The 24,898-nt window shown below is 39.8% G+C and overlaps 1 protein-coding gene and 1 pseudogene across 1 annotated transcript; one reads left to right on the top strand and one right to left on the bottom strand.

The window, feature by feature from the left end:
* Window positions 1–5,928: 5,928 nt before the first annotated feature.
* On the bottom strand, window positions 5,929–19,537 carry Gm5141 (predicted gene 5141). Its single transcript, NM_001256065.1, has 4 exons — window positions 19,410–19,537; window positions 10,692–10,818; window positions 10,446–10,506; window positions 5,929–8,891 (listed from the first exon to the last, which is right to left on the bottom strand). Exons 1-4 carry the CDS (start codon window positions 19,410–19,412, stop codon window positions 7,337–7,339), a joined length of 1,746 nt encoding a protein of 581 aa, NP_001242994.1. The 5' UTR covers window positions 19,413–19,537; the 3' UTR covers window positions 5,929–7,336.
* Gm21963 lies at window positions 12,511–12,861 on the top strand (annotated as a pseudogene).
* Window positions 19,538–24,898: the final 5,361 nt, after the last annotated feature.

Consider the following 24,898-nt stretch of genomic DNA (forward strand, 5'->3'; position numbering starts at 1 on the left):
AAAACGAAAAACAAGCTTTTAACCAATTTGAATTATTTGTCAAAAATCCTAATCTACAGTGAGAAGAGTTTATTCTATCTACAAACACAGAATCCCCGACCACAGATAGATTCACAGTTCAATTCTGGACCATGTTTTGTTTTCACTCCCTTTGTTTTCTGTGTTAAACCATTCTTAGTGGTATAATTTTCCTCTGCCCAGGTCACTACATGTAAGAGCAGGACTACTGTCTCTCTAACAACCCTTTCCAGTCCCAGCAGATCAGATTCTGATAGCTCAGCCAACCTGCTCTTACTGACCATGGAAGTTACCATCCTAAACACTGGCTGCCACACTCAGCACAGTATTGCTTGCAGGGCTGCTTCAGAGGAGAATCTTAGAATGAACCCACAAGGTTCCTCCTACTGTAGCTACTGAGTGTTAGCTCTTTCCAGCTTCCATCACTATCTAGGTCACCTGCTGGACCTCAGGAAAGTAGCAGCACTGCTAAGGATGGGAAGAGATCAAATGACTCAGAGAGGCCAGGCCTATTGAGCTCTGCCATTCCACAATGGGTGCAGACAGGGTCCTAGACTGGGAAATCTGTAGTTATGAAGAAGAACTTGCAGTCTTCCAGAGCATGTCTACTTGATTTATTCAATCAAGGAACAGGGTACATCATGTGTACATCCTCTTACACACCTACAGTTAGTTCTGCCATCAATTTGCTTCATAGCTGGGAAGTCCTGCAGACAAACATAGGTCACATTCAAACAGTAACTGTTGTTCAAGGAGAAACGGCCCTCATGAAAAACAATGAATTGTCTGTAAAGGAATTCAGAGACAGAAGAGAGATGGTGGGAATGCTGTAAGTATAACGGAAAATATAGTTTTAAAGTGGAAAAGGCTTGATGATTACGTGCTCCAGAGAGGAGGGAAGTGTATTAGAGCACACCACGTGTTACTCAGGCCTAGTCTCTCAGGAAGATCATGTTTTTTAAAGATTTATTTATTATTATATCTAAGTAAACTGTAGCTGACTCCAGACGCACCAGAAGATCTCATTAGATTAGATCTCATTTCGGGTGGTTGTGAGCCACCATGTGGTTGCTGGGATTTGAACTCAGGACCTTAAGAAGAGCAGTCAGTGCTCTTACCCACTGAGCCATATCGCCAGCCCTCAGGAGGATCATCTTAAAACTGTAAAAAAAAAAAAAAAAAAAAAAAAAAAAATTGTCTAACTTGGTGGCAAGACAATCATTACCTAGATATTATTCTTGGTAGAACAAGTATAGCTACAGTAATTTGACATTTTAGCAAGTTCAGCTTATCCAGAATCTTGATTGCCTGGGGTTTGATAGAAAAATGGGTCAGCAGGACAGTTATCAATCATCTAAAATTGATTACCTCAATGCGAATCTTAAGTACTGTCAAAGCAGAGATCTTATCAACTTCTTTTGTCCTGAAGCTTTCTGGGCTGTGACAAAACATATTTCAAAGTTGGTCACTAAATTCAATTCTTGCACAGGTGCAGCTTCATTGGACAGTCCCAACAGAAAACAGAAGTTGGATGGCAACCATTCACTGGCCTATCTTTCCTTTCAATGCAGTCAAGGCCCAGGCTGGGAGAGGTGCAGGACTGACATCCAAGCTTGTGGCAGCAGAGACAGGATTGGAAGATCACATTGATTCTAAATTACAGAGTATGAGCCAGAGTATGGTACAGGAGATAATGCTCTAAACAGAAATAAATAATCAACAGCACTCTTAAAAAATTAAAAGAAAATTTTAATGACTGGGAAGTACTGGAGAATGAAAACGATTAAGGGACAATAACAGAGATGCATTTTCAGGAAATCAAATTCAAGAATTGAAATCACAGGGGGTGGTGGTGGCGCACGCCTTTAATCCCAGCACTCAGGAGGCAGAGGCAGGTGGATTTCTGAGTTTCAGACCAGCCTGGTCTACAGAGTGAGTTCCAGGACAGCCAGGACTACACAGAGAAACCCTGTCTCGAAAAAACAAACAAACAAACAAACAAACAAACAAAAAACTGAAATCAATTAGAAACTCTTTAAAAATTTAAACATCATTGAAAAGTTCTCACACATCTACACCAATTTTCAAAAAAAGGAGAGCATCCCTGGCAGTGGGAATGCTGTTAAGAAGATGGGGTTTTACCTCACCCCATGAGCAATGTTAGCTGTTGAGTTATGTAACTTAACACATGCAGTGAAATCAATGGCCTGTTTCTCAGCCCTTGGAGCTGAAGCAAATTTGCAAGTGGATTGGACATATAGGCAATATTGACATCTAGTCGGAAATTCAATATTCATCAGACCAAGCTAATCATCCCAATGTGTATGCCCACCAGTCTGATCTGCTTTCACTCACATGACATGAATTAATAAATGCTGGGGAACTACAAGTTCACTCACCCTGGCATAACTAGGGACTTCTACATAATGGTGATACTAACAGTTGTTTGTGTGCCAAATATCTTTCTGTGAATTACACAAGAATCTTGTCCTCCTACTCTGGTCTGAAGGCAGAAGTCATGCTCCACATGCAAATCCTTTCCCCACTTACTGCAATGGAAAGTTGACTACATGGCTCTAACAGGTCATTTAAAACTGAGTGGTGCTGCAGGCAGTTCATTTAACCATTTGGCTAGCTTAATCAAGAAGACAATATATTATTGCCGTCAGGAGCAAGAACTGAGATCAAGGCCACCTGAGTGTAAGTGGGAGAGCTTTTCTCAGAAACATCTTTCTAGCCTGGAGGTACAGCTGCTCTAGCACTGATGGGTTTTGATAAGGAAATCACTGCACAAAAGTAAATGATTATTTTGAAAAATCTCTTTATAAAGAGTGTGTATTCAGCTCAAAGAGAAACCCGCCAAGAAGAGATTTTGCATTTCACATATGCTACCATTTTAATTCTTTTTAAATTTTAGGACCCAGGTCATCCTTTGAACCACAGCAATAGGGAAAGTAGTCTGCAAGTCTAGCCACTGAGGCACATGGGGATTTATAACTCAAGTGCACATTTTAATCATGAAGGAGGATTTCAAAGATTGAGTTAAAAGATGTATCAGTGCCACAATCCTCACACATACAAGGGACACAAACACAAATATAGAATATTGGAAAAGTCACCTAACAGTACTGTGGTTGCTGCTCTTACATGAACAATTCTGCTGAGCTACTCTAACCTCAAAGAAACCTCGGCCTTGGCTCTCCGGACCTTGCAACACACTCTGTTGACCACTTTTAACTTGGATGACTGTGAAATCCTGGTGTCCTCACTCTGTAAGCACCATGAATATAGGCATGTGCAACCATACCTGGTTTAGGTGGCTTCCACTTCAATTCCTAATGCATTAGAATTACAGCGTGTGAAAGATGAACAGTTCCAATTAAGCATATTCAGAAGCAACTTAACTTGTGACACGCAGTTTTACCATGTGTAGAATAAAAATAGAAGTCTACCCTAGTTTTGGTGAATTATAACAGATGCCACCATAAACCAAAATAATATTGTTCTTACTTCACAGAGAGTGGCTTTTAGGAAGGAGAGCTACATAGGATGGGAGACATCTGTTAATAGTGTTAGGACTAGGGACTGTGTCCTAACTACTCTAACCAGCTAGGCTGAACCATCCAGCCTCATTAAGCCAAGAAAAAAAATTGTTTTCTGGCGACAACATGCCCACCTATGTGTGAGATACGTAGTTGATTGCTGACTATTCTACATTATTACATCTCTATGAGAGAGATAAATAGGATGCTCTGGGTGTATACTTAAGGTATTGTTGTTCTTTCTATTTTCATATATTAACCATTTGAAATTTAATATTAAAGTGTGTTGACAAAAGAGGACCCTCTGACTGTATATCTTCTATCTTTGGACTTACACTCAGAAGGCTGACACATGTCTATCAAGAGTAAAAGGACAAGGCAGGCGTGGTGGAGCACAAATTTAATCCCAGCACTTTGGAGGCAGAGGCAGACGGATTTCTGTGTTCGAAGCCAGCCTGGTCTAGAAAGTGAGTTCCAGGACAGCCAGGGCTATACAGAGCAACCCTGTCTCAAAAACAAAACAAAACAAAACAAAACAAACAAAACAAAACAAAAACAACAAAAAAAAAAAACAAAGAAAAAGGATAACCCTGATTAATGACTGACACAAAAGCTAGGATGCATAACAACCAACTCTCACAGGAATTGGTGAGAAAATGACACACAAAGCAGCGCCCACTATGCTTTCACCAGCAACCTTACTGGAAATGTATGATCTCACTGCCCTCATATTTAAATAAACAATGGACCACTTAGAAGATGAGTATCCAACTCATTTCATTGCAGTGGAAGAGTACCTATCAACAAGAAAAGTGGGATTAAAGCTGAACAGAAATCACAGAAGGAAGTCAAGGACCGCATAATAAACATCTGTGAATGGAATTTAAAGACATAAAATAAGCTCTAATATCTATTCCAAATGTTTGAAAATGAAACCACCACCACAATTGGTGATCTATACTATAACACTCGAGTGACCACGGGAAATAATTTACTTCCATCAAGGCTCTGATGAGGAAGAGAAGAAACATCTGTAATGTTACAGGCTATAACAAGGTCATCAACATGGATAGGGTTTTTCTCTTGTATAAGATTTTTTTCTATTTCCTGACATCATGATGATATAAAACACTTTAATTATATAGATGGCTAGAGACATGGCCAAGTAATTAAGAAAATTTCATTCCCAGCAATAAAGTCAGGTTCGGACATCTTCATGTATCTTTTGCCAAGAGAACATACAACAACTTAATAATCTTGGAAATCTTCATAGACATGCACATACTCACCCGAAGATGCAGACAAACCCCATAAATAAAATTAAACGAAGTTGGTTAGCAAAGAAAAATTTACTCGTGATGTTATTCTTGTATAAACACTGACTACTATAACATAGGGTTTGTGGCATCTAAGGCTTATCCACAGAGTTTTTCTTCATCATGAGTTGGCTTATATTACAAAAGGCAAGCATAGAGGATTGATGGCAGAGAAATCAATACTTCTTAGTAGTGTCAAGTGGGGAGATGTAGGAAATATCTGCCTGCTGGAGAAAATATGTCACTGAGGTTGAATTTCACAGTTTACTTCCTCAAATCATGTCTAGTCCTAACACACACACTCTCTCTCTCTGGCTTTTTTTTTTTTTGTTGTTGTGGTTCTTTGGAGACAGGGTTTCTCTGTGTAGCCCTGGCTGTGCTGGAACTCACTCTGTAGTCCAGGCTGGCCTCGAACTCAGAAATTTGCCTGCCTCTGCCTCCCAAGTGCTGGGATTAAAGGTGAGTGACACCACGCCCGGCTCTAACACTCTCTTTAAGGCTATAGGCTGAGGACGTGAGCTCTGAGCTCCTCCTTTAGCTGCCACAAATAACACTTGTTGCCCTGACAATATCATGGTGATCCTAAGTCCCTTTGGAACTTTAATGAAATTTAAGTGCTTCTAAAAATTGCCTTCATGTTGGGGTTTCATCTCTTGCTATGTACTGTAATGTTAAAAGCAGGAAACTAAAAAATGATTGCTCCTTAGAAGACAAGATCTGCACACAGACCCAAGCGAAGGTGTGTGACCTTACTCTCAAGTTTCTTCTGACTGGTTATTAAAGATGACAACAATCAATAGCTGGACAGTAGCTGGGCAGAAGAGACAAAGACAGCGATTAGGGATACTGGACTTGGGGTCAGAGGAGAACCAAAAGGAGAAGAAAGCAGACAAAGAAAAAGCAGCCTTAGGTTAGGTCAATAATAAGATAATGGCCATGTGGAGTGACTAAGTGGAGTTAAGCATAACTCCAATGAAATAAGGCAAAATTATATGACAAAATTACTGGCTCAAAATAGATGTGATAGCATAGAGGATAGATACCAGTCAATATTGGGTGTTGATAAGGGTTTATTACAAATATAAAAGTTGTGTGTGTTTTACCTGGAAAAGAAATGGCCAAAGCTGGGGTGGAAACCCTGGTTTGGGACTGCAGTTTTCGACAATACCTTAGACATTTTATCACAACAATAAAAAAGAAGGCACTAATACTCACCAACAGTGTTTCACACCTGAATGAGTTATTGCATGGACTTAAAGTGAACTGTGAATTCTAAACCAGTTACCTTATCAATGGACCTCATAGGGCTTTTTTCCTTATGAGTTTCCATGTATGAATAAAATAGAGACATCATCATACTTGAGAAGAGAGTTGACAGTTGCTAGAATTTTTCTCAAGAATGAATAATGTTGTGTAAATTAATGTAACTGGGTTGGCCCAAGATGGAACCATATCCATAAGAGTCATAGATTGCCTTATTTTTGAGTTCTTTAAAGTCCTAAAAGATTATTGCGACATGCAAACTTTCACAGACCCAGTACATGCTAAAGGTTTTACTCTTGCATACAGATACTGTGATGTACAAAATGTTTCCACAGTGGATCCACTTACAGGGTTACCCTGCAGCATGGATTTTTCTCAAGAAAAAACAACTGGTCCACACACAAGTTTACCACATTCCTTGTTTTTATGAGGTTTCTTACAAGTCTGTGTTAATTTATACATGATGAGATCAATGTCAATGTCAACTGCAAAGGCCTTACCACATTATTCACAGTTTCTCTCTCCAGTGTCTTCTTTTATGTATTCTGAGATATATCATGTGCTCTTTTATGTATTCAAAGATAACTGTGATACACAAAGGTTTACCACATTGTGTATATTTACATGGTCTCTCTCTGTATCTCTCTGTCTGTCTCTCTCTCCAGTATGTGCTCCTTTCTGCATTAGGAGATAACTGCCCAGCATAGATTTTTCCACATTGCTTATACTCAGAAGGATTCTGGCCTCTACAAATGTGTTCATGACGATTAAGACTATGATCACATTCAGTCTTTCTCTTCATTATGTTCACTTACACATTCAGAAATAATGGCGTTGTAAAAAGGCTCACATCCATTTCCTTCGTAGCTTTTTTTCTCCAGTGTGGATTCTTTTATTCTTTTGAAGATGAAAATGTTTTGAAAAGACTTACACACACTGAATACACTTGTAAGGTTTCTCTCTAGTATGTCTTCTCTTATGAATTTGTAGATTATAATGCTGGGAAAAGGCTTTTTCACATTCATTACATTTGAAGGGTTTCTCTCAGGTATTTGCTCTTCTATGAATTTGGAGATGACCTTATTGGGAAAAGGTTTTATCACATTCATTACATTTGTAGGGTTTCTCTCAGGTATGTGTTCTTCTATGAGTTTGAAGAGTACTGTGTTGTGAAAAGGCTCTATCACGTTGATTACATTAGTAGGGTTTTTCTACAGTATGTATCCTTATATGTGTTTGGAGATGATGTTTACAGGAAAAGGCTTTATCACACTGATTACATTTGAAGGGTTTCTCTCCGGTATGTGTTCTTCTATGAGTTTGAAGAGAACTGTGTTGTGAAAAGCCTTTACCACATTCATTACATTTGTAAGGCTTCTCTCTAGTATGTGTTCTTATATGATTTTGGAGGTGAAAGTGTCGTGAAAAGACTTTATCACAAAGATTACATTGGAAGGGTTTGTCTCTGGTATGTGTTCTTCTATGAGTTTGAAGATTACCTTGGTGTAAAAAGGCTTTATCACATTGATTACATTTGTAGGGTTTTTCTCCAGTATGTATCCTTATATGTATTTGGAGATTCTGTTTATAGGAAAAGGCTTTATCACATTGATTACATTTGTAGGGTTTTTCTCCAGTATGTATCCTTATATGTATTTGGAGATTCTGTTTATGGGAAAAGGCTTTATCACATTGATTACATTTGTAGGGTTTTTCTCCAGTATGTGTCCTTATATGTGATTGGAGACTACCTTTCTCTGAAAAGGCTTTGTCACATTCATTACATTTGAAGGGTTTCTCTCCGGTATGTGTTTTTCTATGAGTTTGAAGAGTTTTGTGATGTGAAAAGGCTTTATCACATTGATTACATCTGTAAGGCTTTTCTCCAGTATGTGTTCTTATATGATTTTGGAGGTGAAAGTGTCGTGAAAAGACTTTATCACAAAGATTACATTTGTAGGGTTTTTCTCCACTATGTATCCTTATATGGTTTTTGAGAATATGTTTATGGGAAAAAGCTTTATCACACTGATTACATTTGTAGGGTTTTTCTCCAGTATGTATCCTTATATGTATTAGGAGACTCTGTTTATGGGAAAAGGCTTTATCACACTGATTACATTTGTAGGGTTTCTCTCCAGTATGTATACTTATATGTTTTTGGAGACTACCTTTCTCTGAAAAGGCTTTGTCACATTCATTACATTTGAAGGGTTTCTCTCCAGTATGTGTCCTTCTATGATTTTGGAGATTACCAAATTGGGAAAAGGCTTTGTCACATTCATTACATTTGAAGGGTTTCTCTCTGGTATGTGTTCTTCTATGAGTTTGAAGATTACAATGATGTGAAAAGGCTTTTTCACACTGATTACATTTGAAGGGTTTTTCTCCAGTATGTGTCCTTATATGTCTTTGGAGACTATATTTAAGGGAAAAGGCTTTATCACACTGATTACATTTGTAGGGTTTCTCGACAGTATGAATTCTTTCATGCCTTTTAAGAAGACTGGGACATGCAAATCCTTTACCACATTGTTTATATTCATACTGTTTCTGGCCAGTTTGTGCTCTTTTATGTACTTGGAGACTTGTGTAAGGTAAAAAGTCTTCGATGCAGTGAATAACTTCAGAGGGGATCTTTTCTGTATGAATCCTTTCATGCCTTTGGGCATGACTGTGAGCATGGAAAGCAAATGCTTTACCATGTTGAGTATATTCAGAGGGTTTCTCTGCACTCTGACTCCTTTCACACCTGAGAAGAGAAATGGCACATGTGAGAGCTTTACCACACGGATGAATACTTTCTTCTTGTTTTTCTGTTTGTTTGTTTGTTTGTTTGTTTACTTATTATATGTAAGTACACTATAGCTGTCCTGTCTTCTGACACTCCAGAAGAGGGAGTCAGATCTCATTAGGGATGTTTGTGTGCTACCATGTGGTTGCTGAGATTTGAACTCAGGACCCTCACAAAGACAGTTGGTGCTCTTAACTGCTGAGCCATCTCTGAAGTCCCAGAATACTTTCATCTCTAGCATTTAATGTTACTCTCTGTTTAGATATAGATATAAAGAGGCATCAGACTTTTTATCACTTTGCTTACATTCATGCTGTTCCCCTTCATTATGGGTTGTTTTTCATGGTCAGAGACACCTGAGAAGGTATGAATATTGATTATATGGCCCAGTTTTACGTATTCTTTTTCTATAAAAGGTTGTTCCCAGACTTGAAGAAAAGTGGAGGAATTCAGAGCTTTAACACACTAAGTGTATTCCAAATTTTACTGTACTGTGCGTCAAAGTGAACCAGGAGAAATAGGAGCATTTCTACAGCCCTAGGACTCAAGAAAATTTTCTCCAGAATGAGGTTGCTGATGTATTGCCATCAAAGGTGGAAATGTAATTTACTGTTAACTTTTTTTTTTTAAGATTTTTTTTTTTTTTTTTTATTATATGTAAGTACACTGTAGCTGTCTTCAGACGCACCAGAAGAGGGCATCATATCTCATTATGGGTGATTGTGAGCCACCATGTGGTTGCTGGGATTTGAACTTCGGACCTTAGGAAGAGCAGTGGGGTGCTCTTACCCACTGAGCCATCTCACCAGCCCTACTGTTAACTTTTATTATGTTCAAAAAGTGGACTCTATAACTGCCACCCACTATATATCTTCTAATAGTTTTAGGAAAGTGAGGGAAAGAGAGGAGAGAAAGACAGACAGACATAGTTTTTTGGGATATCTGTTTGGTATACATGGTATGTATCCATTATAAAATATTATATACTTATGGAAGGAAGTCCAATAAATAAAATGTTGAAGTTTGCATTCACAAGGTTTGACTCAGTGTTCTCATAGACACATGAAATATGGATTAAGGTTACTGCAAAACCTCCTACTCACCTCCCAATTGCTGCCCTTCTAACTAAACTTAGCACTGACACTGCTAATAAATGAGTACAACCACCTTAAATATGGACTATTTGCTGCTTAGAAGCTTTTGGACACACATTTATCAACTATTTATTTTGTGTAGCTTTTCCTAAGTAAGCAGAAACAGACTGGCAGTTGTACTGTGTAGCGCTAATAGGGCTATGTTTCAAATGGAGATACACACTAAGGCATTGTTTCCCTGTCCTTAAAGGCATTGCAAAATAATAAGAAATTAAAGACAATGGTTTTGTTGGAATGTAACAATCATCAATACACTTAAAGCTGTGCTAATCTACACTGCTCCTTTTCTTATCAATTTTCAGCACACTTTAACATATCTTTAGAGGCAGATTTGTATGAGCTTGCACATGAAAATTACCTTCTGTGTCTTCTAGAACTTTGACAATGTTCTTCAATATTTTGGGCTTCCCAACTAAAGCCTAAAACAGAAAATGTATGCCTTAAAATTTAGCAAAATATAAGTTACTATCTTCAGTGAACCTTATAGTCATGCATGATTTATTCACCAAATCCTTCCTTCATTTTTATTGAAACTACAGAAGTGCATCAAAAGAAAAATTGTTTTCTTATATTTTAAATCAGGAAAGGGAATTCACAAATGTACCTAAAGCACTGAGGTTCCTGTAGGTCTCCAGCATGACATCTTTGTAGAGTGTCTTCTGAGAAGGATCCAGCAGAGCCCACTCCTCTTGAGTGAAGTTCACATGCACGTCCTCATAAGTCACTGCATTCTAGAGCATCCCATAAACGTGTACAAAACAAAGCACAATAGACACAACATCAGGCATCTATTCTTCATAGGCAATGTGTTCATATAACTGTGGGGCCTGTCCCACTTATTTACTCACACCCAAGTTCTACTGTAACTACCAAGTCATGTCAGAAGGAAACTTAATAATAAGGTTCGCCCCTGTCATTTCTTTTTTGTTGTTGTTGTTTTAAAGAGTTATGTATTTCACATATGTGAGTACACTGTTGCTGTCTTCAGACACCCAAGATGAGGGCATCAGATGCCTATTACAGGTGGTTGTAAGCCACCAGGTGGTTGCTGGGAATTAAACTCAGGACCTCTGCAAGAACAATCAGTGTTCTTTAGCTCTGAGGAATCTCTCTAGCCCTGTCACCCCTGTCATTTCTCAGCCCTTTGAATAGGATGTAGCCTTTTTAAAAAAATGTCAATTACATATATAAAGACAAAAGCTCTACAAGAACAATAGTGTTTGGCACACACCAAAGAAATTGTATTAATATTGACAATTACTACATATAAAAATCAATAAACATGCTGGGTCCACTGGCTTACGACTTTAACAATGCAGTCAGAGCCAAGCATGGTGGCACAGTGGCAGAGGCAGGCGCGTTTCTGAGTTCCAGGCAAGCCTGGTCTACAGAGTGAGTTCCAGGACAGCCAGGGCTACACAGAAAATCCTGTCATGAAAAACCAAACCAAACCAAACCAATGCAGTCAGGAGACATAGGGAGAAGACATTGAGTAGGATGTCAGTGTGATGTATACAATGAGTTCTAGGACAGCCAAAGATACATAGGAAGACCCTTTATCTCCTGCCATAATTAACTAACCAAACCAGAAACATAAAATGAACTTATGTGCTTTTATTTAAGTTCTTATTAAAAAAAAAAAGATTTTATTTATTTTATGTATATGTCACTGTAGCTTTCTTCAGACACATCAGAAGAGGGCATCAGATCCCAATACAGATGGTTGTGAACCACCATGTGGTTGCTGGGAATTGAACTCAAGATCTTTGGAAGAGCAGTCAGTGCTCTTACCTGCTGAGCCATCTCTCCAGCCCTTTACTTAAACTCTTTTGAGAGTGATACATACAATACAGTTCTGTATTCAACTTCCAGAACCTGAGGTACACCAGTTCACACTATAACACTAATAAGATATTACCAAAAGGGAATATATGGTTTAACAGTTCCCCCTGGACATAAGAAAATATTGGCAACATTAATGTTGATTATAGGTAAACAACATATGGTAGGAGAGGCAGCTCAGCAGTGAAGACTAGGGCATGGTTCTAATGCTAAGACTCGGACTCTGCCTTTAAACTCTGAAGGTCCTTGTCTTTACATGATCAATCAGTATGGTTGACAGCAGTCAATGGATGGGTGGAAGGACTGCTGGATTCCCAAAGGAGAGGAAAGAGAGGCATGGGGCAGGAAAGGGATGTATACAATCTACCATGCTTTAGAGGAAAAGACAGTCACCAGCCCCCACACTGGCTGCTCCGAAGAGCCATCTTTATATTGTTCCGGGGTCCTGCTCTGCGCTCACTGCAAACAACTTCTCTGCCCACCACCTCCTCCAGTGTGGACTTCGGTAGCTTTCTCGCGAGATCCTGGAACTCAACTTTAATTCCCTCACTCGCAGCATGGGACCACTGGCGTGCCCCACCATGTCAGACGTGGCACTGGACAACAGCTCCGAGATCACCACTAAGTACTTGAAGGAGAGGAAGGAAGTTGTGGAGGAGGCAGAGAATGGAAGAGATGCACCTGGCAATGGGAACGTTCAAAATGAGGAAAATGGGGAGCAGGAGGCTGGCAATGAGGTAGATGAAGAAGAGGAAGAAGGTGGGGAGGAAGAGGAGGAGGAGGAAGAAGGTGATGGTGACGAAGAGGATGGAGATGATGATGAGGAAGCTGAGGCTCCTGTGGGAAAACCGGTAGCTGAGGATGGTGAGGATGACGATGTCGACACCAAGAAGCAGAAGACTGAGGAGGATGCGTAGACCGCAAAAGGAAAAGTAACCTATGCACGGTGACCTATTCACCCTCCACTTCCCGTCTCAGAATGTAAACGTGGTCACCTTCCAGTAGAACAGCAGTCCCCGCCCACCCATAGCTGGCAGTGCCAACCACAGGAGGCATGCGCTCTCCACCACCCCACCAAAACTACAACATGAATTGGCAACATGGGAGGAAAAAAAAAAAAAAAAAAACAGAACTTCCCAGGCCCTGCCTTTTTTCTTAAAAATACTTTAAAAGGAAAATTTGTTTGTATTTATTAATTTACAGTTTATATTTTTGTACATATTGTCAGCCATTTTTAATGATAATGGGTGAGCAAACCAACCTTCAGAGTGTTTTCTGTCCTACTTCAGACTTTACTTGTGGTTTGACCATGTTCATTATAATCTCAAAGGAGAAAAAACAAACAAACAAACAAAAAAAAACCTTGTAAAAAAAGCAACAACAACAACAACAAATCTTATTCGGAGCATTCCAGTAACTTTTGGGTATGTACCTAGCTGTACTATAAGTAGCTGGTTTGTATGAGATGGTTAAAAAGGCCAAAGAAAAGAAGGTTTTTTTTTTTTCTTCTTTTTTTGTCTATGAAGTTGCTGTTTATTTATTTATTTTTTGACCTGTTTGATATATGTGTGAAACAATGTCCAAAAATAAACCGGAATTTTAAAAAAGGGGGGCGGGGAGTCACCAGCCATGTGCTATCCCCAGTGGAGTGATCATTGGCCACTTCCCCAGGTGGGAGGTTCAAAATACAAATAAGTTGACAGCAGAATTAGGGTGTTGGGCAAGGAAAAGTCAAGTGGGCAACAAAGCTGAGGGCAGATTGAGAGGGTTGAGCAAGGACTAAAGGAAAGAACACACTAGTTGTGGGAGGCTGGAAAAGGCAAGACACTGAGCCACAAGAAAAGGTAAAAATAATGTGTGTGTGTGTGTGTATGCGTGTGTGGGGGTGTGTGTGCAAGAGCATGCTGAAGACTTTCATCCAGATCTTTTTGTTTTGTTGTGTTTTGTTTTCGAGATAGGGTTTCTCTGTATAGACCTGGCTGTCTGGAACTCACTCTATAGACCAGCTGCCTCAAACTCAGAAATTCGCCTGCTTCTGTCTCCCAAATGTGGCAATTAAAAGCATACATCACCACTGTCCAGCCTTTCCAGAGCTTAAGAAGGGGTAGTTAAAAAGCTAGGTGCTACATGAAGAGCTCTTGCTGGTCCTACAAATGAGTGAGCTCAGTTCCCTCTATTTATAGGGGCCCACAGCTATGTAGCAGAGGATGGAACTATCTGGCATCAACAGGAGGAGAAGCCATTGGTCCTGTGAAGGCTCCATGACCTAGTGTAATGGAATGCCAGAGCGGAGAGATGGGAGAGCGTAGGTGGCAGAGGGAGTATCCTCATAGAGGAAGGAGAAGGGGTTATAGGAAAGGGGGTTTCCAGAGAGAAAACGGGGAAAGGGTATAACATTTTTCAATGTTTTATGTATTTGAAATACACAAAATATCCAATTAAAAACACCAAAAACATCCTTCCATTATTTGGGAATCTTATGATAGAAAACCAACTGGAAATATAAAAGCAAACACCATGAGCAAACATTGTTTCTGGCTGCTCTCTTACTCATCCAGGCCAGGCCTACTCACTCAGCAATTCTTCCACACTCAGTGGATGAGCCTTCACTAGTCAATAGTCAATGCCACAATCTCTCACCAAGTTAGCAAACAACCATTCTGACTGTGTACTGCCTCAACTGTAGTTTGCTCAAATGATTGTAGGTTTTGAAATGCTGAAAAATTAAGTAAATTAGGAGACAGAGAAAATAATATATGAAAAAAATTTAAGAACCCCCATACCAAATCAGTCACTGAAGGATTAAAAATCCAAACACTGATGACTGCAAGGACTGGAAAACACAGATTCTCCAAGAAAGGAGGAGAGGCAACCTTTTCAGTTCAAGAAGAGAAAGCTAACACTGTTTTTCTCCACAGAAAGTTCCCAAACCAGCAAAACCTCAAGGAACTGATAGTAAATTATCAGAAGAAGAAAAGAGGTGAAGGTTTATTATGTCCTAGAGAAACAACAGTATAGTTAGATATAATTAATGAATCATACCACATAGATGGCAGCACTGGAAAAAGGAAACATAAACAGGCCTGTGACTCTAACATGATCATTTAAATAAGAACTGCAAGACTATAATCAGAATGAAAATTACAAACTCAGTGGCCGGCACTCTTCCTGTTCATTCTGGTTCTCTGCTTTGACAATAATATGAGATGGATTGGGAATGGAGGCTAATCCAAAAAACTGAAGAGATTAAGCATTCTGATATTACAAAATTATAAAAGTGTGTACTACATTTATGAAATGGAAACTTTAAAAAAATACAAAATACCAGATTAAAAAACACTGTATGATTTCTATTATACACATAAACTTGCTTGATTTGCTTACCTTGCATTATAAGATATTAGCACCTTTGAAGACATGTTTGTCCCTATGTTCATGTGTATGATTTCATGCACGAGAGGAAGTTTTCCATGTATGTGCCAGTGGCACACCAGAGAAGCGGGTGTCAGACCCCCTGGATCTGGAGTCCCAGGTAGTAAATATGGGTGGTGGTATCTAAACTCAGATCACACCAAACAAAATGCTTCCTAAGTGACCTGCCCAGGTCACAGAGGCTTTTCTCACAATAAAAGAAAGGACTTACATAGATTAATAACAACAAAAATTTAAATTAACAAAGAAGTGAATAAATTAGTGCAGAGAACCTGAAGCTCAGTATTTAGATATGAGTTATAGGGCGGTAGAGGCACGTGGACCATCCCTAGTAACTGTTATCTGAGACCCAATAATCATGGCTATCCCTACTGCTGAGTCTTCTACTGCCCTTATACATACCTGCTGTGTGTAGAGAAAAAGCCAAAAAAACATATCTGTATTAGTAAAGCTTTTAGACTTGAAAAGAACTGATAGCATGGATCTCTCTATGTATGTAGAAAGTGGTATATAAGAATGGCTCACAGAATGTGGTCCAACTAGGAAACCAATAACTGCATAGCAATGGAAAGTTGAAGGATACAAGTAGAGCCTGTATGTCTCAACTGGTCTTCAGCATATACCATAATTCCAAAGATGGAACCTCTAATGCAAGAAAAATCAAATGATCTCTCTTGCCAGATTATGGCAAGCAAAAAAGAAAAGGAGTGAGCATCTTCAATATCCTTTATAAATGTAGGCTGCCGCCAGAAACTGTAGCCTAGACTAAAGACTATTTTTGTCAATTCCAAAGCTCCAGAATAAAAAAGGGTTCTCCGTAACTGAGCATGGTGATGCACACCTTTAATCCATGCACTCGGGAGGCAGAGGCAGGCGGATTTTGGCGTTCCAGGCCAGGCAGGTGTACAAAGTGAGTTCCAGAACAGCCAGAGCTATACAGGGAAACCCTGTCAAGAAAAACAAAAACAAAACAAAAACCACACACACAAAAAAGGAAGGGTTCTCCCATGTTAAATGTTGCAAATAATAAAAAACACTTTCACAATGCCCACCTGTTTCAGTTTTAGGTTATTCAACTTGTTTTAATACAGTAATTTGAACTACTTGAAGTAGTGTCAATTACAGTTGACAATAAGTTCAGTTCTTTATCCAGATTCATGACTGCCTTTTCTGCAGCCAGAGTCATGGCCAGTCAAGGTGATTATCGACCAGGTCAAATTGATTACCTCACTTCTCATTGCTAATGTCAAGTACTGCCAAACCAGGAAAACTGTCCCCTTCAAAGCCTAGGCTAGAAGAGATGCAGCACTGTCTTCCCATCATGTGGTCTTAGGGACAGGACCAGATGTGCAAAGCAGTTATCAATTACATAGCATGAGCCAGCCTGGGCATCAAGAGACCTTGTCCTAAACCTACCTTGTAAAAAATGAAAAGTAATTGTTATACCTGGGAAATACAACACAATTGCAAATAGGAAGAGATCAGAGCAGAGCTGAATTCACAGAAATTACATTGAAAGGGGAACCAATAATTGATTTTTTCAAACTTAAATATTACTAAAAAACAGCATACCAATACTGACATTCAAAACTAGCAGCCCATATCCTCACATCAGGAATAGCATTAATCAAACACTATTTGAACTTGCCTCTATGTGGATTCTTAAGTGCTGACACCTGTATCTTGACACACGCAACTACACCCGATGGCCTGGGTTTCAATTCTTGAGCTGACTTAATGATGTCAGTGAAGATTGCACATGTATCTGTAGAACAGTACCCTACATGCAAATTGAATACTCACTGGCTTAACTGACATTCACAACTCAAACACCCATCAATATAGGCTGTCTTCATCACAGAACATGATTAATACATGATCCAAAATTAAAAATCACCTCCCTGCCATAATCAGGTCTTGTTCATAATGGCGACTCCAGCAGCTGATTGCCTACACTGTTTCCCCAGTAGGGATCGAAATAAACTCCCTTCTCTTCTGGTGTGAATGCAGAAGCCATGCCCATCAGGCAAATCCTGTTCCTCTTACTGGAATAAAAAAGGTGATTACATACATGACTCAGCAAGTAATTTAAAAACACAGTGGTGGTAGTGATTTAGACTTAAGTATTTAGTTGGTTTAGTCAATAGGAGAACAATGTTATTGTACTGGGGAAAAACAGAGTGGAATGAATGCTACCTGACTCAACATAGGAAAGCTTGTCTCAGAAACATTATTTAAAGCCTGCAGGTACAGCTGGTGTGGATTAACATCTTTCCCAGGGAGAGATCACTTATTCACCTCTGGCTGATGCCCAAAGAAGACCCAGCCTAGGAAACAGCATGAATTCCACATATGATGTCATCAATAAGTCCTTTTCGGTTCAGCCCCCAGGTTACACTTTGAATAATTTACTGGGGAACAGGACCTTGCAAGTCACTGAGGCTGATGGAGATTTACAGAGCAAAACTATCTTCTAGTCCATAATGTAAGATCTAGAAAAGAGGTTTTGTTGTTGTTGTTTGGTATTTTGTTTTGTATTTTCAAGACAGGGTTTCTCTGTATAGCCCTGGCTGTCCTGGAACTCAATTTGTAGACCAGGCTAGCCTTGAACTCAGAAATCTGCCTGCCTCTGCCTACCAAGTGCTGAAATTAAAGGCGTGCACCACCACTGCCCGGCTTAGAAAAGAGTTTTAAAAGATAGATCCATGCCACAACTCTCCCATACATAAAGGACAGAGAACACACATACAGAAAATATCAAGGAAACATCACCTAATAGCACTGTGGTTAGAGTTCTAACATGAACATGTCTACTGATCTTCTCTAACCTCAGAATAAGACTGTTTGAAGGTTCTGTCCCACCTACCCATCCATCCATCTATCCATCCATCAATTCATCCAAATGTATGTGAGTAGCCATTTTCCACTTTGCCCACTGTATGTTTCTGTGTGAGTGACTCCTTTCCTTTCCTCTCCTCATTCTCTTGAAGAAAGTTAACAAACTTCCTGGCCAGAAAGCAGCTTCTAGCAAGAAATCATTGTATTTAATACTCCCCAGGCTAACCAGCATGTTCTATTCCCCTGATGTTAGTGTTTATTTATGTAGAAATAATAAAGAGTTAAGTTGATAGCAATAGTAAGACATAACAGACATAAAGAGTTAATAAAGAATTGTTTCTCCAGGACTTAATGTACCACAAAATAATGAGAAAGAATTTAGATTTTAACCACAAGATTGTAATAAAGAGGTAAGATTCCCCAGCACGGCATGAAGCACAGAACAGTGATAAAGTTAAGAAGGAGTTAAGTTTTAATAATAAATAAAGCACACTTAATAAATAAAGCACACTTAATAAAGCACACAATAGTAATAGAGAGTTATAAAGTGAAGATACAGCAATTAATAAAACACAGAGTTTTATAAAGTAAAAATAACGCACAGTGAGATAAAGAGGAAAGAAACCAGCCATTTTCAGCCACAATATGAGCAAGAGAGTGTCAAGTCTCTAGAAGCCATTAGCTGATAGCATCCAGTACACTTGGAGAAAGTTACAAGGCCAGAGATCATCAGTCTTTTGGCCCTCATCCAATGCTGTGTCCCGCCCACCTGATCTGTAAAACCCCAAAAGCTGGTATGCCCCCAGCAGCAGAGCTGTCCCTAAACCTGTAGCCTGATGTGGTATCTGATGCACCTAATCTGGGGAAGACTTGATAAGCAAACGTGGGAAGATACCTGAGGCCAGGAGTAGCACTGGGACAGGTCTCTATGACAGGGAGGGGAGATCAGCAGATGGGACATCATTTGAAATGCAAAAAACAGCTTCGGCTGCAACGCGACTGAGACTTAAGATAGGCAAACGTCTTAATACTAAACAGCAACCATAAACATCCCTAAAGACCAAGTCTTGTCACCTCAGACACTGTTCCCCCTCCACTGCCTGAAGAGGTACCAAGAACGGCCAGGGCTGGTCCCCTGTATCCCATCACCCCGACTCCAGCTGCTTAACTCCCTGCTCCTTCCGGTTAAGGGCAGTGGTCACACGCTCACCATTTCGCCAGGTTGTAGATCGCTGGCAATTCCCTAAGGCCCCTGTCAGCAGAGATGAAAACAAATCAGATCAATCTTTCAGCCTGCTCGCAACGGAGAGGAACAGAGAGCACAAGGCACACGGAAGAACACGCCTCTACTTCTATTGGCGGGCCTATCCAGAGGCCCTGATTGGCTAGTGAGTCTTGATTGACATGACCACCTCCCTTAGGGTTAGAGTGTGCTGAAGGCAGACAGCATAGGGCTTCCCAGCTCGGGTTTCTTATCCAGGAGCTGACCCTTTTCAGATCTGCAAGACTTTGTTTCGGTCCTGTCCTCCAAAAGTCTATCTTTCTGTCATCCAGAACTCAGCAGGAATTTCTTCTTCCTGCTCCTCCAAAGCCGCCGCAGGTTCTCCTCCTCCTCGCTCCGCCCCCTGCTCCTCCAAGGAATCAAGAGCCACACCTTGCACAGTACATTATTCAACTTGGAGCAGAGTGAACTATAGGTTTCAAGTATATTTACAATTAAAGAGAGATTTTAGGACACAAAATGTGCTTCTCTCATTTTACACTGACATCAGGAAAACTGCAGCTAATAAGCAATTGCTACTGCAGACAACCCTGGGAGAAAAGCAGGGGATGGATGCCATTCATTATGGAGCACTATTGTTGGCCAGCACGGTTTCCTACGTGGGAAGGTGAAAAAACATATCTGTATTAGTAAAGGTTTTCCAGATGAACAGAATTCAGAGCATGAATCTCTATGAGTATGCAGAAAGTGGAGAGATAAGAATGGCTCACAGAATGAGGCCCCACTAGTAAATCAATGACTGTACCAATGGAGAGTTGAAGAAAACAGTAGTGCCTATATGTCTCAGCTGGTATTCAGCATGTAACAGAATTCCACAGATGGAGCCTTAATGCCAGAAAAATAAAAAGACCTTGCAAGCCAGTACGTGGGAAACAGAGATTGAGAAAGAACTACCATCTTCAATATCCTTTATTTACATATATATATATATATATATATATGTGCTCACAGCAGAAGTTCTGGCCTAGATTAATTTTTTTCTTCTCAATAAAAACCTCCAGATTAAAGAAGGGTTTTCCCATCTTTTTGTTTGTTTGCTTGTTTTTGTTTTTTGTTTTTTGAGACAGGGTTTCTCTGTATAGTCCTGGCTGTCCTGGAACTCACTTTGTAGACCAGGCTGGCCTGGAACTCAGAAATCTGCCTGCCTCTGCCTCCTGAGTGCTGGGATTAAAGGCGTGTGAAACCAATCCTGGCTCTCTATCCAGATTCTTAATTGCCTGATCTGCAGACCAGAGTAATGGCCAGTCAAGGTGACATCAAGATGGAAAACTGGTGACCTTACTACTCATTGCTAATGTCAAGTACAGCCATACCAGGAAAACATTCACCTTCAAAGCCTAGCCTAGAAGAGATGCAGGACTGTCTTCCCATCATGTGGCTTTAGAGACAGGATTAGATGTTCAAGGCAATTCTGAATTACATGGCATGATCCAGCCTGGGCTTCGGGAGACCTTGTCCTAAGCAGCACTTGTAAAAGAAATGGAAAGAAATTCTTATGCCTGGGAAACATCGCAGAATGGATACAAGTAAGAAATCAGAGCAGTGCTGCATTTAAAGGGAACCAATAATTGACTTTTTACAAACATCAATATAATTGAAAAAGCACATAGCCTTTCTGACTTTGAAAAGAGCTGTCCATTTCCTTCTAGAAGGAATAGCATTTTTCCAATACTTTTGACCTTGCCTCTATGTGGATTGTTGCCTGCTGAGACCTGTAACTTGACACACACAACTACAGCCAATGAAGTCCTGTGTTTTACATTTCTGAGCTGACTTAATTATGTCAATGAGGATTGCACATATCTCATAGGACAGTAGAAACCTAACTGCAATTTGAATATTCACTGGCTTAACTGACATCACAAATCATACACCCACCGATCTAGTCTATTTTCATTTAAAAAACATGAATTAAGACATGCTGCAAAATTATAAAATTACCTCCATGCCATTATCAGGCACTTTCCCTTATGGCAACTCCAGCAGCTGATTACCCACCTTTTTCCCCATTAGTGTACACAATAAAATTCTTCCTATTTTGGTGAGAATGCAGAAGCTATGCCCCTCATGCAAATGCTTTTCCTCTTGACTGAGTAAACAGTTGATTACATGACTCAAATGAATAACTATAAAACACAGTGGTGGTACAGATATTAACTTAAGAATTTCATTGTTTTAAACAATAGGATAGGCCAGGCATGGTGGCGCACACCTTTAATCCCAGCACTCAGGAGGCAGAGGCAGGCAGATTTCTGAGTTCGAGGCCAGCCTGGTCTACAAACTGAGTTCCAGGACAGCCAAGGATATACAGAGAAGCCCTGTCTCGAAAAATCAAAACCAAAACCAAAAACAAAAAAACAAAAAATAAGAATTTAGTTGGTTTAAACAATAGGATAGCAATGTAACTGCCCTGAGAGATAACAAAGTGGAATGAGAGCTACATGGCTCACCATAGGAAACCTGTCTCAGAAAAAATTTCTAAAAGCCTGGAGGTATAACAGGTAGAATTAGCATCCTTTCTTATGAAGATATCACTCATTCACCATTGACTGATGCCCAAAGAAGAGCCAGCCTAGAACAGAATTTTTAGTTCCCAATATGCTGTTGTACCTAAGTCTCTCTTAGGTTTGGGCCACTGCTATAGTTTGAACAATAGTCACAGAGGCAGATGGAGATTTACAGAGTAAAACGACCTTCTAGTCAACAATGTATGATCTAAAAGTAAATTTAAAAGATGTACCAATGCCACAACTCTCCATGTACAATGGACAGAGAATACAAACAGAAAATATCAAGGAAACATCACCCAACAGCACTGTGGTTACCGTTCTTACGTGAGCAGGTTTGCTGAGCTAGTCTAACCTAAGAATAAGGCTGCTTTTTTTTAAGGTTTATTTATTTATTATATGTAAGTACACTGTAGCTGTCTTCAGACACTCCAGAAGAGGGCGTCAGATCTTGTTACAGATGGTTGTGAGCCACCATGTGGTTGCTGGGATTTTAACTCTGGACCTTCGGAAGAGCAGTCCGGTGCTCTTACCCACTGACCCATCTCACCAGCCCAAGGCTGCTTTTTTACTAAGCAACTTGGTTCAGAGGAAAGTCACAGGTGCTTTTCTGTAGGTCCAGAAAGAAGTGCATCCTGAATGCTGTGTGTCTCAAGGCTGTGTCATCTCTGTAGAAGATTCTATATTTTATACTTTATTTTTTGTATATCAGTCTGTTGCTGGGACATGTCTGTTTGTATTACCAACAGTGGTCAGAAAAGGGCATTATATACCTTGGGATTGCAGTTACAGCAACTGGACTAATGCCATATGGTTTCTGGGAATGCAACCTGTGTAAACTGGAACACTATGCAATGCTCATAACTAAACTATATGTTTATTCATTAATTTTTCATTTAAAATTAGTTTTTTTTTAATTTAAATAAGAATATAATGCATCACTTCTTGTCAACTGTTGTGTCCGGCCAGCAGACCACAACCTGGGTTCTAGCCTGGAAAGGCATTTTGGAAACCTCGAAGAGAAGAGGAGCTAGGTGGTGAGAGAAAGAAATGTAGCCAAGACAGTTATTCTGATTAAAGCTCAAATTTTATTGTTGCGACACTAGTTATGAAGGAAGGGGGAGGGGACCCGATTCCCGCCGAATAATCTCTGGTCCAGTAGAAAGGTGAGCAAGTGTGTGGCTCCAAACAGCAAAGGGCAGGTTCCAGCAGTGGGCATGGCAGAACGAATGAGCAGGAAGCTCCACCCCTGAGCAAGCAGGTTTCAGGCTGGGGGAGGGGAGACTACAGTCAACTTTACCTTTTTACATTTCTCTAATATGTATTCCCAATAATGACAGGTTTCCAGGCTTAGCCACAACCAACTTTACCGATTAAGACAATTCTCTGGAGCCGGGTGTGGTGGCGCACGCCTTTAATCCCAGCATTCGGGAGGCAGAGGCAGGCGGATTTCTGAGTTCGAGGCCAGCCTGGTCTACAGAGTGAGTTCCAGGACAGCCAGGGCTATACAGAGAAACCCTGTCTCGAGAAAAAAAAAAAAAAGACAACTCTCTGCCAATCATTTGTGATTCTGACAAAAGTGTTATGAAGAAGTGTTTACTCCAAGAATAAACTATGATTAAGACAATTCTCTGCCAATCATTTGTGATTTTGACAAAAGTGTTACGAAGAAGTGTTTACTCCAAGAATAAACTAACACATTGCAAAAAAAAAAAAAAGACAACAGTATATACTTTTCATTGGCAAGTAAGATTTATCATCCTTTGATGACAATATGTTTGTATTCTGAAAAGAAGAAAATATTTTACTCATGGAATCTTTTACCTAATCTTATTTTAGAATCAGCAAGAGGCTTAGTGTAAAACATTTGTGGTATACAAAACTAGCAATCTGACCTTGAACACAGTATAAAGGTGGCCAAATATAGACCCTACAAAGTTGTCTTCCAATCTCCAAATATATGTGGTGGCCTAAAATCCCATCATTACCTTACAAACACGCACGCGCACACACACACACACACACACACACACACACACACACACACACATAGAGGTCACAAAAAATGAAATCTCATTGTTCTTACATAATGTAGCATCTGTACATAGTTCCCACTGAAAGCTGTACTTAAAGATGAAGTACAAAAAGGATACTTAGTACAGGCATGAAGAATTATGGGTCATCAAATAATACATATATATCCATAGCACAGAAAGCTATATTGTGAGATACACATTTAATTGGTGCTTATCCTACTTTATTAAATGTGTGAGAGACAGTTGAAAATGATGCTTGGGATACACACGTGACCTATCAGTGTTTATCATAGCCCCTTGCATTAAGCATTTTAACATTAATATTATTAAAACATGTTGACAAAACAGAGCACATTGGGGGTACATCTTCTACTCATGGACTTGTCCTCACAGGGTTGACACATAAGAATGAAGAGTTAAAATGTAGCCCTGTAGACCTCCAAGCCAGGCCACATAACAAGCAACAACTCAAAGGAATTTGATAAAATATGTAAAACAAAACCAGACAAAACAGCCCACAACCCTTTCCCAAGCACCCTTCCTTGAAAAGTATGATGAAGCACAGCCTGATATTTGTATAAACAGTGAGGCACTTAGATGATAGGAGTCCCATTCTATACATTGCTGCAGAAAGCTACCTATCACCAGGTGACAGCATATTCCAAGATGAACAGGAGTCACAGAAGGAAGACGGGAACAGCCAAACAATCTCTCTGAATGGATCTGTCACACACAGAGCAAATCTTAATATCTACTACAAATGTTTCAAAATATAACCAACAGCCACAATTAAGAATTTAGAAAGTTTAATCTAGAGGATAGCAAGGTCATTGTCCTGGGGAGTCCCTGAGGCAACATAGTTCATGTCAGAACA

The sequence above is a fragment of the Mus musculus genome, chromosome 13, assembly GCF_000001635.26.
Source record: "Mus musculus strain C57BL/6J chromosome 13, GRCm38.p6 C57BL/6J".
Lineage (NCBI taxonomy): Eukaryota > Metazoa > Chordata > Mammalia > Rodentia > Muridae > Mus > Mus musculus.